General features: G+C 46.7%; 1 protein-coding gene across 1 annotated transcript in view; it reads left to right on the forward strand.

The window, feature by feature from the left end:
• GTF2I (general transcription factor IIi) overlaps positions 1-11,866 on the forward strand; it is a gene marked incomplete at its 3' end in the record, with an annotated part of 79,004 nt that extends 67,138 nt beyond the window's left edge. Inside the window, 6 exon segments of the mRNA XM_015428060.1 lie at positions 3,989-4,054; positions 6,122-6,243; positions 6,246-6,313; positions 7,951-8,009; positions 10,225-10,335; positions 11,786-11,866. Coding sequence (XP_015283546.1) covers positions 3,989-4,054; positions 6,122-6,243; positions 6,246-6,313; positions 7,951-8,009; positions 10,225-10,335; positions 11,786-11,866 — 507 coding nt within the window.
• Positions 11,867-12,310: the final 444 nt, after the last annotated feature.

Here is a 12,310-nt window from a genome sequence, read left to right on the forward strand (position 1 = left end):
TGGGAATTTGCTTTCTCATACCATAAAAATGCATTCCATCCAAGTAACAAATCATGTCCTTCAATTTGCAACATTCTTGTGTCTTCAAGAGTGACCCACTCTCTAATCCAAACTAGTGCCGCAGCTCTATAATATACTCTAAATCCGCCTTGCCCTTTCACATCCTGCAACATTTTTAACCTTATTCTCGCCTTCTTTCCTTGCCAGATGAACTTAGTTGTCAGTTTATCCAATTCTCTAAAAAACGCTTGATTCTGCAATATAGGTATAGTTTGAAATAAAAACATCCATCGTGGTAATATATTCATTTTTATTGCTGCCATCCTGCCCATCCAGGACAATTGCAGATTTTCCCACTTCTCCAAGTCCTGTTTCATATTTTTTAACAACACTTTATAATTTTCTTCGTATAAATCACTGCATTTATTTGTAACTATAATTCCTAGGTATCTCGTTTTCTTCACTATCTGAAATTTTGTTACCCCTTGAAGCTCTTTTTTCTGCTTCTCATCCATATTCTTTGCTATGATTTTAGTTTTCTCCAGATTTATTTTAAACCCTGCCACTTCTCTGTATTCTTTAATATTCTCCATCAATACCTCCGCCGCCTTCACTGGATTCTCTAATATATATACCACATCATCTGCAAATGCCAACAGTTTATATTGCTCTTTCTTAACTTGCAGTCCCGTTATTTTATTTTTTCTTCTGATAGCTTCATTCAACACTTCCAACACCATGATAAATAATAGTGGAGATAGTGGACAGCCTTGCCTTGTTCCTTTCTCAATCTTGAAGCTTTCTGATAATTCGCCATTGCCATAGGTTTACTTTCCAAGAAAGCCGCCCAACTAGGAACTTCATTTTATAAACGGAAATCGCTTATATACAAGCGATAGGAGCATCATTGCCTCAAGACCTGATGTTACCTAGGAAGGTGTTACTTAAAGGAATTGCTTATAATGTTCAGTGGAAACAGTGACCGGGCACGGAGATGAGAAACCTGTATTCAAAAGGCTGCTGAGCCAGGAAGTGACTTTTAGCAAGTCACTTCAGTTCTCTACCAGTGAAAAGGTCATGATGCAACATAATGGTGTTGTAAGAATATTTTTCATGTGTCCCGACATGGCTTTGAAGGATGCCCAGCGTGATGCTCATGACGAGTGGCATGAATGTCAGCCTTTTAGCTTCATGATTGAGTCTGGTTTGGGAGAAAGACAGGCGTTTGGGTCAGTCTGTGATGAGCACGGGTGGTGGGTCAAGGGTCGTCAGAGAGTATGAGAGGAGAGACCACCCTGGTTCTTTCACAAATTGTTTGGGGGAGGAGGGATTTCTATACTCCCCTTCACCTGGTGCGCTTTAATGGGCTCACATCTGCAATTCAGTTTTGGAAAATATTTTTTTAACTTGTTTTTGTATGTATCACTTTGGATGTGCAATGAATTTTACAACACCATTTTGTTGCATCATGACCTTTTCACTGGTAGAGAACTGAAGTGACTTGCTAAAAGTCACTTCCTGGCTCAGCAGCCTTTTGAATACAGGTTTCTCATCTCCGTGCCCGGTCACTGTTTCCACTGAACATTATAAGCAATTCCTTTAAGTAACACCTTCCTAGGTAACATCAGGTCTTGAGGCAATGATGCTCCTATTGCTTGTATATAAGCGATTCCCATTTATAAAATGAAGTTCCTAGTTGGGCGGCTTTGTTGGAAACTAAACCTATGGCCAGGTTGGGTTTTTTTTTAACATTACAGGACACACAAAGTATATCGGTCAGTCTGTTTTAGAATTTAGCATATGAGTGGCACAGACCCCATGAAACGTTTGACTCCTGGTTTTCCTTGTCTCGATTTGAGGCTATTAACCGTGTTCTTTTATTATTTTGAAATATTTGTATTTTATGTATCTATATTTTGCTCAACTGTTTGCAGATATAATCTCATCCATTCCAACTTGGCCTCTGCGTTAGCAGTGACAGAGTCAGGTTGTGCCAGGGTGCCGACTTGTCCAATCTTGTTGGATATTTTTCAGTTTATTCAGTCTGAGGGTGTGGACAGGATTCTTTGGAGGTTTGAGGCCTACCACCTGCTCGTATGACCCTTGCCCTTTCGAGTTTCTTAAATCTTCTGAGATTGGGGGGGGGGGCGACTGGTTGACTGAGTTTGAGAAGTAGTTAATGGTTCCTTAAGAAACAGGTGGTCAACGCAGCCTTGGTGCCTACCCTTGACCCAGAAGGTCTCAGTAACTATCAGCCATTCTCGGGCAGGGTGATTGGACAACAAGCTGGCGGTGGTGGCTGGACAACAAGCCTTCCTGGGTGAGGCAAATTGCTTAAATCCCTTTCGATTTGGTTTCAGGCCTGGTTATTGGGAGTGAAACAGGCTTGTCACCGATTCTGATGGGGTTGCCCCACCCCTTGAAGGAACAGGTCTGTAGTCCGGGGGTGCTCTTGGACCCAGGCCTATTGCTGGGTAAGGAGGTGGCAGCTATGGCCAAGAGTGCCTTTCACCCTCTTCGACCGGTTGGCCAGCCGCAGCCTTTTCTGGACAGAATATCGGCACTGTGTGGCTGCCCTTTGAAAGCGTTCTTAAACTTCATTTGGTACAGAATGCTGCAGCCAGAATGCTGACTGGAATGAGTTGTAGGGACCGTATCACTCCAGTCTCAGCCCAGTTGTTTCTGGGGACAACTTAAGGTGCTGGTCTTGGCCTTCGAAGCCCTGTATGGTTTGGGACCAGCATACCTGAAGGACTGCCTAATCCCTGACGAACCCTCCTGACCATTAGGGTCATTTTCAGAGGCCGTGCTTCGGGTGCTCCCACCTTTTGAGATTAGGTGGATGGCAACCCAGGAGATGGCCTTCTCAATCACGGCACCAAAACTCTGGAACTCTCTCCTCAGGGAGATTAAGCTTTCCCTTCTTCTTCTTCCCTTCTTCTTCTTTTTTGGTGGGTATTTGTGTGCGCGCATGCGTGCGCTTGCATGCCTGGAAGTCATAGTAACTTCTGGCGACCCCTACTGGGGGCTTGGACATCTTTCAGAGAAGAGGCTTGATAGCCTGCCTCTGCGTCTCGAGCCGCAGTGTTCCTTGGAGGTCTCCCTTGCAAGGACTTGCCAGGGTCAGCTCTACTTAGTTTCCAAGGTCTGATGAGATTGGGCTTGCCTGGGGCTATCCAGGTCAGGGCCATCTGTCCCCTTCTGTTGCCATTTTTTGCCAATGGGTAAGAATTGTTTTTTTTTTAATGCTTGGCACTCCCTCCATGATCCCTCCTTCCTAACCAGCGTTTTATGTTTTATATGTCTTTTAGCTCTGTTTTTTAAACTCTTTTGAAAGCTGTTTTAATGAGGTATGCTTGGGAGGGGGTGGTATTTTAAGGATTTTATAATGTATTTTATCATGTACGTTTTAAATTGTTAGCCGCCTTGGTGACCCTTGTAAAGGCAGAAAGGTGGGATATAAATTTTGTAAATGACAGTAATAGACAAGCATCTCTCTACTTAGTAAGCTTATTTGGAGTCCACGTGCAGCTTTCTGCAGGTCTGTTTTGGATTTTTATGTAGGCTATTTTTGTCCCAAGCCTTATAGCATAAGGAAAAGATAATGTTGTACTTGTGACTTCTTGGGCAATCATGCAGTCACCATTTAAGTTTAAATTTAGACAGCTGTTGCATATTGAAGTTACTTACTGCCTTTATGTACCATTGCTGTTTCCCGCCTGGGTTATTTTGGTAAGGTAGACGTAGACCTAGTAAGTGATCCCCATAAAGGTAGGGAGCTGGCACCCTGGACCATTCTGGTGCCAACACATCGCTAAGGCTGCCCTCCAGCAGTGATTTGAAAGACATTTTTTTAAATTCAGGTTATTACTGTTTTTTTAGTATTGTCTTGAGTAAACCAGTAAAGGATGCATCACTTGGACCTTCAGTAAATGTTGGCTCTTTCCTGGTCAGTAGAAATAATCGATCCTGTCTGCTTTCTTGACAGAGGCCTGGAATGCCAAGATCACTGACTTGAAGCAAAAAGTTGAAAACCTTTTTAATGAAAAATGTGGTAAGCATGTCCAACACCAATACATACACATGTGTAGCACTTCAGGGGAGAATATAGTTTGGCTGCTCACAGGTCCAAAGCAATGTTCCCTCTAAGCTGTGGAGTCTTGTGAGCAAAAATTCTACTTGGTGAGCTACTGGTATTAAAGCTGTGAGTGAGTGATTTGGCTCTTGCATCAATTAGTTTGCTCTGGAGCCATCCCTCCTGAGCGAAGACAAATATGTATGAGCCGGAGGCTAAAAAAACTGTGAGCCAGCTCACACTGACTCAGCTTAGAGGGAACACTGGTCCAAAGCACTATTTTGTGTATGCTCAAGGCCTGGGTCTTGTTCTGTTGATATTCTTTTGAAAGGCAGACCTCTGCCCTTTGTATTGTATCACTTAACTGCATGTTACACTCCCCTTGATTTCAAAAGAATAGCAGTAGAATCCAGTTAGATGAATATGGGTAGCCATGTTAGCCTGTCTGTAGCAGTAGAAAAGATTAAGAGTCCGGTAGCACCTTAAAGACAGAATTTGTGGCAGGGGATGAGCTTTCGTGAGTCACCGTGCGAAGAAGTGAGGAGTGACTCAAGAAAGCTCATAACCCTACCACAAATGTCGTTAGTCTTTAAGGTGCTACTGGACTCTTAGTGGAATCCAGTAGCAGCCTGGGACATCTGAGGACTGGAGAGAAGCTTTTGCCACTCGAAAGCCTTCTAGAGAAGAAGCCTCTAGAATATAACCTCTGGCCACAACTGGTCAGAGGCAAAGTTGGACTAGTTGAATCTCTTTGGGGTAGTGGAGATCCGGTTGCTTGACTGTGGTTGGTGGGGCATGGAGGTCTGTGCTTGGGGTTGGAGTTTGCCAGGGAAAAGCTGGCACTGCTGTCCAGTTGATGGTGGGCAGAGGGAGATGATAGGAGGAGAAGGAGGCTGTGATGCATTGTGGCCGTCCTTCATTCCAGTCCTTCTGTCAGCCAGCGGGGCCTGAGTAGTTGTGTCAGTCAGTTGTCAGGTCTGGAAGTGCTGTCAGATATCTGGTTCCAGAGAAGTCAGCTGTCTTCCAGTACTTGGAAGAAAAGGCTGGCCTGGCATGAATTACTGAGACCCAGTTGAGGCAGAAGGGGTGCATCTCTTCACGTTTGTCTGTGAGGATCTGCAGCAGATTAACAGTCAAGACTTGATGGTCAGGGAGGGGGAGTCAGCCATTGTCCTTTCCAGGTGTTTTTGTCACACCGTGCTCCGATTTTTGCGTTGGTACCTGGTTAGTATCTATGACACACACAGCCCACTGTTTCCCTTCCTGAGCTGGAACAGATAGTCTCGGGGCTCGATGCTGAGATTCCCACAGGTTTTCGTCAGGGGGAAATTTAACGTCCCCATTAGTGTGGCTTTAGGAGTTCAAGACCCCCCTGACAGCCACAGAGCTGCCTCAGAACCCTTCAAGGACATCATAATTTTTGTATTAGGGAGGTACTGACTGGTTAGGAAGACAACGGAAAGAAATGTGCCCTAATTCTAGTTGGGAGGGATTTCTTCTTCATCTTCTGCCACCAATACATTTATTAGCGTGAATAGCGAGGCCTTGCATTTTTGTGCAATTTAACTTTTTTTGGTACAGCCTGTGTTCTGTAGACTTAATTTAGAATCATAAGAGTTGGAAGGGGGCCATACAGGCCATCTAGTCCAACCCCCTCCTCAATGAAGGATCAGCCTAAAACTTGTTTTCTTCATACTCATTTGCCAGTGAAACTTTGATCCTTGCAGTCTGTTTTTAAACGGGGCTGAGGTGAATTCTTACAGTGTTCCTGTATCTTATCAGTAGAAGCATTAGAGGGAGGATCACATTTGTATAGGGATTGTCTCCTTTAAATGGCTGGTGCGGCCAAAGGATAACATTTTCCACTCCAGTGGCCCCCCGAAAGCTTGCCCAAATGTGTGTCTGTGTGTGGGGGGGTTGGGTCTATGTTTGAAAATGTCCTACCTCTGCACATTTACCTTAGTCCTATGTTTGAAGTGCGCAAGACTCAAGGGCAAACCAGCCTCTCAGAGGTTTGTAAGATACCTTTTTTTGTTGTCATCGTAGGGGAAGCTCTTGGCCTGACGGAGCCCGTGAAAGTCCCTTTTGCACTCTTTGAATCTTACCCTGAAGATTTCTATGTCGAAGGCCTGCCCGAGGGAGTGCCCTTCCGGCGCCCGTCTACATTCGGCATTACGGCATTCCAAGATTGGAAAAGATCCTCAGAAACAAAGCTAAGATAAAATTTATCATTAAAAAGTAAGCCAAATGCATGCACCCCACATGCGCTGCCCCTCTGCACCGCTTAAATGAGTAGAGAATGCAACCTAGACAGCTGGATTCTTCCATCAACAGCAGAGGGAGGCTGTTTTAATCCCGTTATCATGGCTAGCCCCCAGAAATCAAGGGGAAAACCTATTTCCAGCATTCAGAATAAGAATATGAACAGAATACTTTATTCATAACTCTGGGTCTCAGAGCAAAGGAAATGTTTCGGCTTAACGAACATCACGTTCAAATCATTTGGTAAAGGGGGTTGTTGTCACTTGAACCAAAAGGGGAAAATGAATGCCTTTAAGTTGGATGATCTCCAGGTAATACCACTAAACGTGGCCATGCCAGCTATTTTCTGGATTTCCTGGGCTGCAGGTGGAAATAAAGGAGCCTAATGTGTTAAGCTGCTTTTTTCTTCCAACGATCCAAGATCATTAATGTTAGCGATTCCAACTGGAAATCAGTCTGTAGAATCCTTTGGAAAAGCTTTCAGTTAGTTGGATTGTGGTTATTTTATATGTAGCCGTGTTGCATTTCTGGACTTAAAACTACATAATGGTTCTTCAGTATTGCCAGAAGAATAAGATGTGAAAGACAGATCGGCTTATACTTTCTCCAGCACTGTGATGCTGAGCGAACTGTGGGCAAAGCAGGCTTTAAAAGGGGAGGTTTTGGAGACCTTTGAAATGGGAGACCTTCAGGGGCCCAGGTTGAAGTAAGGGCTGCCCCCCATTGATCACAGACCTGTCAGACGAAATCAGAAAACGGGTGGCTGTTGCGTCCACATAAGCTGCTTGTAACATTCTCATAAGTGCTCTCTGTAATCCACCCAGGGCAGGGAAGAGGTTGTACCTGTTTTCACCAGATCACAAGGATGCAGAGAGTCCGCCTTTTTATGCAGTAAGGCCTTCCTCATCCTCGGATACAACTTGCAGTAGCTGAGAGAAGTCCATGGAGGCTATATCTATATGTGGCTGTTAACATGGGTACCTCCATGTTAACGGTACAGCCACTGAGTACTAGATGCTAAGAATCAAGAACAGAGAAGAGACTGTTGGCTTCATGCCTGACTTGTGGACTTTCCAGAAGCATCTGTATGGTCACTGCAAGAGGCAGAGCACCAAAAGTTCGGGGGAACTTTTGATCTTATTAATTAAGACAGTTCTTAATTCCCATCCCCACCCCCCAACCCACGGCCTGGATTTTGTGTTTCTTCAAGAATTCTCCCTGGCTTCTTCCCAGGTAGTGAAGATAAATGTATACTAGATGCAGAGAGCACTTAAGAGTTTCACCTTGGGTTCTTGTTGTCCTTTTGGGAGAAAAGAATTTACAAGGTTTTGGGTTTCCTGGGGGGGGGGAGTGGTGTCTAAAGTTTGGAGCAAGGAGGGTTTCATTGTGATTGTAGGGCAGTAAGAATGGTGCTGGCCTTCTCCCAGGCTACTTAAAATAGTCCCTTGTCAGGAGGCACCCGCTGCCTTGGTCCCAGGGCCACGATAACCTTGCATGGCTTGTGATTATCATGAACTTGAAGAGAAGTGAAACCATGCAATTGTGTTTTGCTTTATTAATTTCACTTCTTCTTTATATTCCTATGTCATAACTTCATTTGTGTTTCCCTGCAGGCCGGAAATGTTCGAGGCAGCCATTAAAGAAAGCGCCCCTGCCGTTCCAAGCCCTCAAAGTGAGTTTCACGCCATGGCGAAGTCCCAGATGGTCCTGGCAGTAATGGTATCAGACCGGTTCCTGGCAGTTCTATAAAATGGTCAAAGGGCACAGAGAAGGCATTGGGCAGAGTCAAAAATAAAGCCATGATTTGCGATTGCAGCTATTTTTTTTGTGTGTGTGGGTTTTGTGTGTGTGCATGTGCACGCTTGGAAGTCATGGTGACTTCTGGCGAGTCCTAGTGGGGTTTGGAAGTGTCAGAGAGGTGGCTTGCTATTGCCTGCCTCTGTGTCCTGAGTCCCGGTATTCCAAGGAGGTCTCCCTTCCAGTTCCTTGCCAGGGCTGGCCTTGCTTAGTATCCAAGTTCTAACGAGATCAGGCTTGCCTGGGCTATCAAAGTCAGGCCGAGACTGAAGCTATTCTTAACAGCCTTGAACTTGCATTTCCTTAAATTGTTTCACACTTTTACGTATCTGCAGGTGTTGATGTTTCCGCAGAACGCACACAGACCTTGGCTGTTTGCTGAGCTGACCATGTGTCACGTGTCATTCCAAAGCAACAAAGAAGGAATGAGCATTAGAGGCCAGTCTTCTGTTGCGCTGCTTTCCCTCTCTAAGCTCATTCCAACAGCTGCATTTTGGGGCTGGTGTATTCTTCCCCTCCTCCTTCCTCCTGAGGTGCTATGTCATCACAGTGTTCTGAGAAGGCAGACAGGCTGTGCACCATACAATGCCCCTCTTTCAAGGGAGTGCCTTCTGCATTTTAGATTGGCGGGACAGGACGGCACTTATGCAAGTCTTCCGGCATATTTCAGTACTGCCCTGTCTCACTACTTGAAAATGTCCTCCAGGTAGCTTTGGTGGCTGCCTCAAGCACCAGTTAATCTTGGGTTCAAATGTTAGATGTCTGTGATAAGTTTTGCTATTCAGGAAGACCTCTATCTGTTGTTGGGTGGCCAGTCTGACTCCACACTGGGCGTTACAAGCCGTGGCTGGTTGGCTTAGACTGAGTCAGCTGAAACTGAATCCGACAAAGACTGAGGTCCTGTACCTGAGCAGGGGTGGCCCGAGGGCAGGGATCCCACTTCCGACCTTTGATGGGGCGCAGTTGGTGCCAGCGCCGGAGGTTAGGAATCTGGGAGTGCTCTTTGAGGCCTCTTTAACAATGGAGGCCCAGGTAGCAGTCACTGCCAAGTCAGCCTTTTACCCTCTTCGGCTGATTGGGTCCCTCTGCTGGACCTCCTGATGACACCTGGTATTTTTGGCCACTGTGTGACAGATTGTTGGACTGGATGGGCCATTGGCCTGATCCAGCATTGGCTTCTCTTATGTTCTGGTTCCCTTCCTTGAACGCAACAACTTGGCAACAGTGATCCGCGCGATGGTCACCTCGAGATTAGACTAGTGTAATGCTCTCTACATGGGGCTGCTCTTGTCCCAAATCCAGAAGCTGCAGCTAGTGCAGAATGCTGCGGCCCGGCTGCTGATGGGTCTCTGTATGTGGGAGCACTCCAACCTGTGCTGAAAAAGCTGCACTGGCTACCAATAGCATACCAGATTTGCTTCAAGCTGCTGGTTTTGACCTTTAAAGGCCTTCATGGTCAGGGACCAGCATACCTAAGGGACCACCTTTCCCCATATGTTCCTCAGAGAGCACTGCATTCAGGGGCCCAAAACTGGCTGGCCCTCCCAGGCCCCAAAGAAGTCAGGCTGGCGATAACCAGGGCCGGGGCCTTCTTGGTGGCGGCTCTGTACTGGTGGATCATGGCCCCGCGGGACCTCTTACAGTTCCACTGGGCCTGCAAGAAAGAGCTCTTCCACCAGGCCTTTGACTAGGAGCCGCTTTAAACACCGAGGAGTGACCCTGTGCCCTGGCTTTACCATCGTCAGCCTGTCTCGCCGCATAAATGAGTTGACCAAACTGAGCCGATGTGAGAACAACATCATAACTGTCACCTAACTATTATTGTACAGTCTAGAAATGTTGCTTTCACAGCTGATTTGAGTATGTTCCAGCACTTGTCAATAATTAATCATTGAGTTGTTTTACTGTCGTTTTATGATAGATTTTAATTGTATTTATATGTATTTTATGCATGTCGCCCTGAGCCTGCCTTGGCGGGGAGGGCGGGGTATAAATTGAATCGATGATGATGATGAAGAAGAAAACTGAGATTGATCTGGCTTCTCTTGAGACATTTTGTGCTCATACTTTGATTTCCTGTGTTTTGCAAGGAAGAACCAGTTCGTCTAACACTGCAGTAAATCCAGTCAGGGTGCCCGACCCAGTGGTGAACACAGCAGCTGGAGTGGAAGACCTTAACATCATTCAAGTGACAATACCAGGTACCCTGCCCAGTTTGGGGGTTTTAACAGCTGGTGTAGCTAGGGGACTGAGCTGTGGATCAGGAGGATGCTGGTCCAAAGTCTCACCTCTTCCAGAAACTCACAGGGTGGCCATAGGCAAGCCTGTCTCTTTCCCCGCCCCCGCCCCCCAAACTGCAGTACAAGGATAGTACTTTCCTATCCAAAAAGGTCGGTGTAAGATGACGGGATGCTGTATGTGAAGTTGATGTAACTTTTACCTGAGAAGATTTTTTCCCCCCAACAATGTTTTTTGTTTCCTTAAGATATTTTAGTTGTTCTAAAGTTGTGGGAGCTGCGGTGGCTCAAGTGGTTAAGACGCTGAACTGCAGGCTGCGGAAGGTCGGTAGTTCAGCAGTTCGAGACCCGAGTGTGCCGCATGACGGAGTGAGCTCCCGTCTCTAGTTCCAGCTCCTGCCAACCTAGCAGTTCGAAAGCAAGAAATTGCAAGTAGATAAATAGGGACCACTTCGGTGGGAAGGTAACAGCGTTCCGTGCGCCTCGGTGTTTAGTCATGCCGGCCACATGACCACGGAAACGTCTTCGGACAGCGCTGGCTCTTCGGCTTTGAAACGGAGATGAGCACCGCAACCCTAGAGTCGGATTCGACTGGCTTTCGAGCAAGGGAACGTTTACCTTTACCTAACCCATCTATCAAACACTATTTATTTATTTAGTCATCCGTTTATTTATTTAAGGATTTTATGGTGAGATTTTGGGCTTCTGTTAGAGCCCTTTTCTTTCTTTTTTGGGGTATTTTTCCATTGTGTGTGTATGTGTGCCCATGCCTGGAAGTCATGGTGACCCCTAGTGGGGCACAGAGGGCATTCAGAGAAGTGGCTGATACAAGCCTGCCTCTGCCTCCCGGCCCTGGTATTCCTTGGAGGTCTCCCATCCAAATGCTTGCCTGGGCTATTCATGTCAGATAATAAAGCCCTTTTTTCTTGTGCTGTGTTTGAAAATCTTTCTTTAGCGATAGTTTTATTCTATTTCTTTATTCATATCCCGCCTGTTGCCCCAAAGGAGGGGGGGAGAGACCCAAAGCAGCTTACATCCTTCCCCTCTCCTCAATTTTAATCTCACCACAACCCTCTCTTCACGAGAAGAAACTTGAGCAGCAGCCCCAGCTGCCAAGCAGTGCCCTGTGAAAGAGCCGTGAGCTGGGAAGCGTGCCTGGCTCAGCTCCTCCGCCTTCACTTGCCTCCATGAGCATCAGTGGCCTTTGGACCAGGCTAGAGCTGTGATTTTATCGGCCATGACCCTGAGTGCCAAGGAGTGGGAGGAACAGAGCTGGGGACTGGAGCGTGGTTGACCCGAGCCAGCTTTCCTTCCTTCCTTCCTTTTCAAAGAAGGGCTGTGCCAGCGTTAGCATCTGCTGCGAATGGGACCATCCCCGCCTCAAATCCTTGTTGTGTCTTGAAATCCCCTGCAGATGATGACGAGAGAACTTCCAAAGTAGAGAAGGCCCGGCAGCTGAGAGAGCAAGTGAACGACCTCTTCAGTCGGAAGTTCGGTAATTTGGCCTTTGACTTAGAAAAGCCAGTTTGTTACCGTATTGACTCAAAAGCAAGATGGCCTCCAAAAACACCTTTGGCTCTGTAAAGTGGTGGTGGTGGGTGTTTCCTCTTCGTGTCAGGTATCTGGCAGGCTTCAAGGGGTGGTGAGGGCCTACTACACCCAGGACTGAGGTAATTGGTGAGGCCACCCTGCTGCATCTCTGTGGCCTGGCCTCCTCAGCATATGAGCTGTTTGTAGCCACCATGCCTCCCTCTGCCACAGGACTTGGAGAGAAAGGGGAACGGTGTTCCATCCAGCCACCTGTGGCTTGGGGGAGGGGCTGCAAGCAACTCTCAGACCTGATGGCCTCAGAGGCAGAAAAAGCTATCAGCCATGCCTGCCAGGTGGGCTCTCTGTTTCTTGCGGAGGCAAGGCTAGTGTGGCCACGGTGGACCCCTGG

The sequence above is a fragment of the Gekko japonicus genome, unplaced genomic scaffold (assembly GCF_001447785.1).
Source record: "Gekko japonicus isolate JY-2015 unplaced genomic scaffold, Gekko_japonicus_V1.1 scaffold677, whole genome shotgun sequence".
In the NCBI taxonomy this organism is placed as follows: domain Eukaryota; kingdom Metazoa; phylum Chordata; class Lepidosauria; order Squamata; family Gekkonidae; genus Gekko; species Gekko japonicus.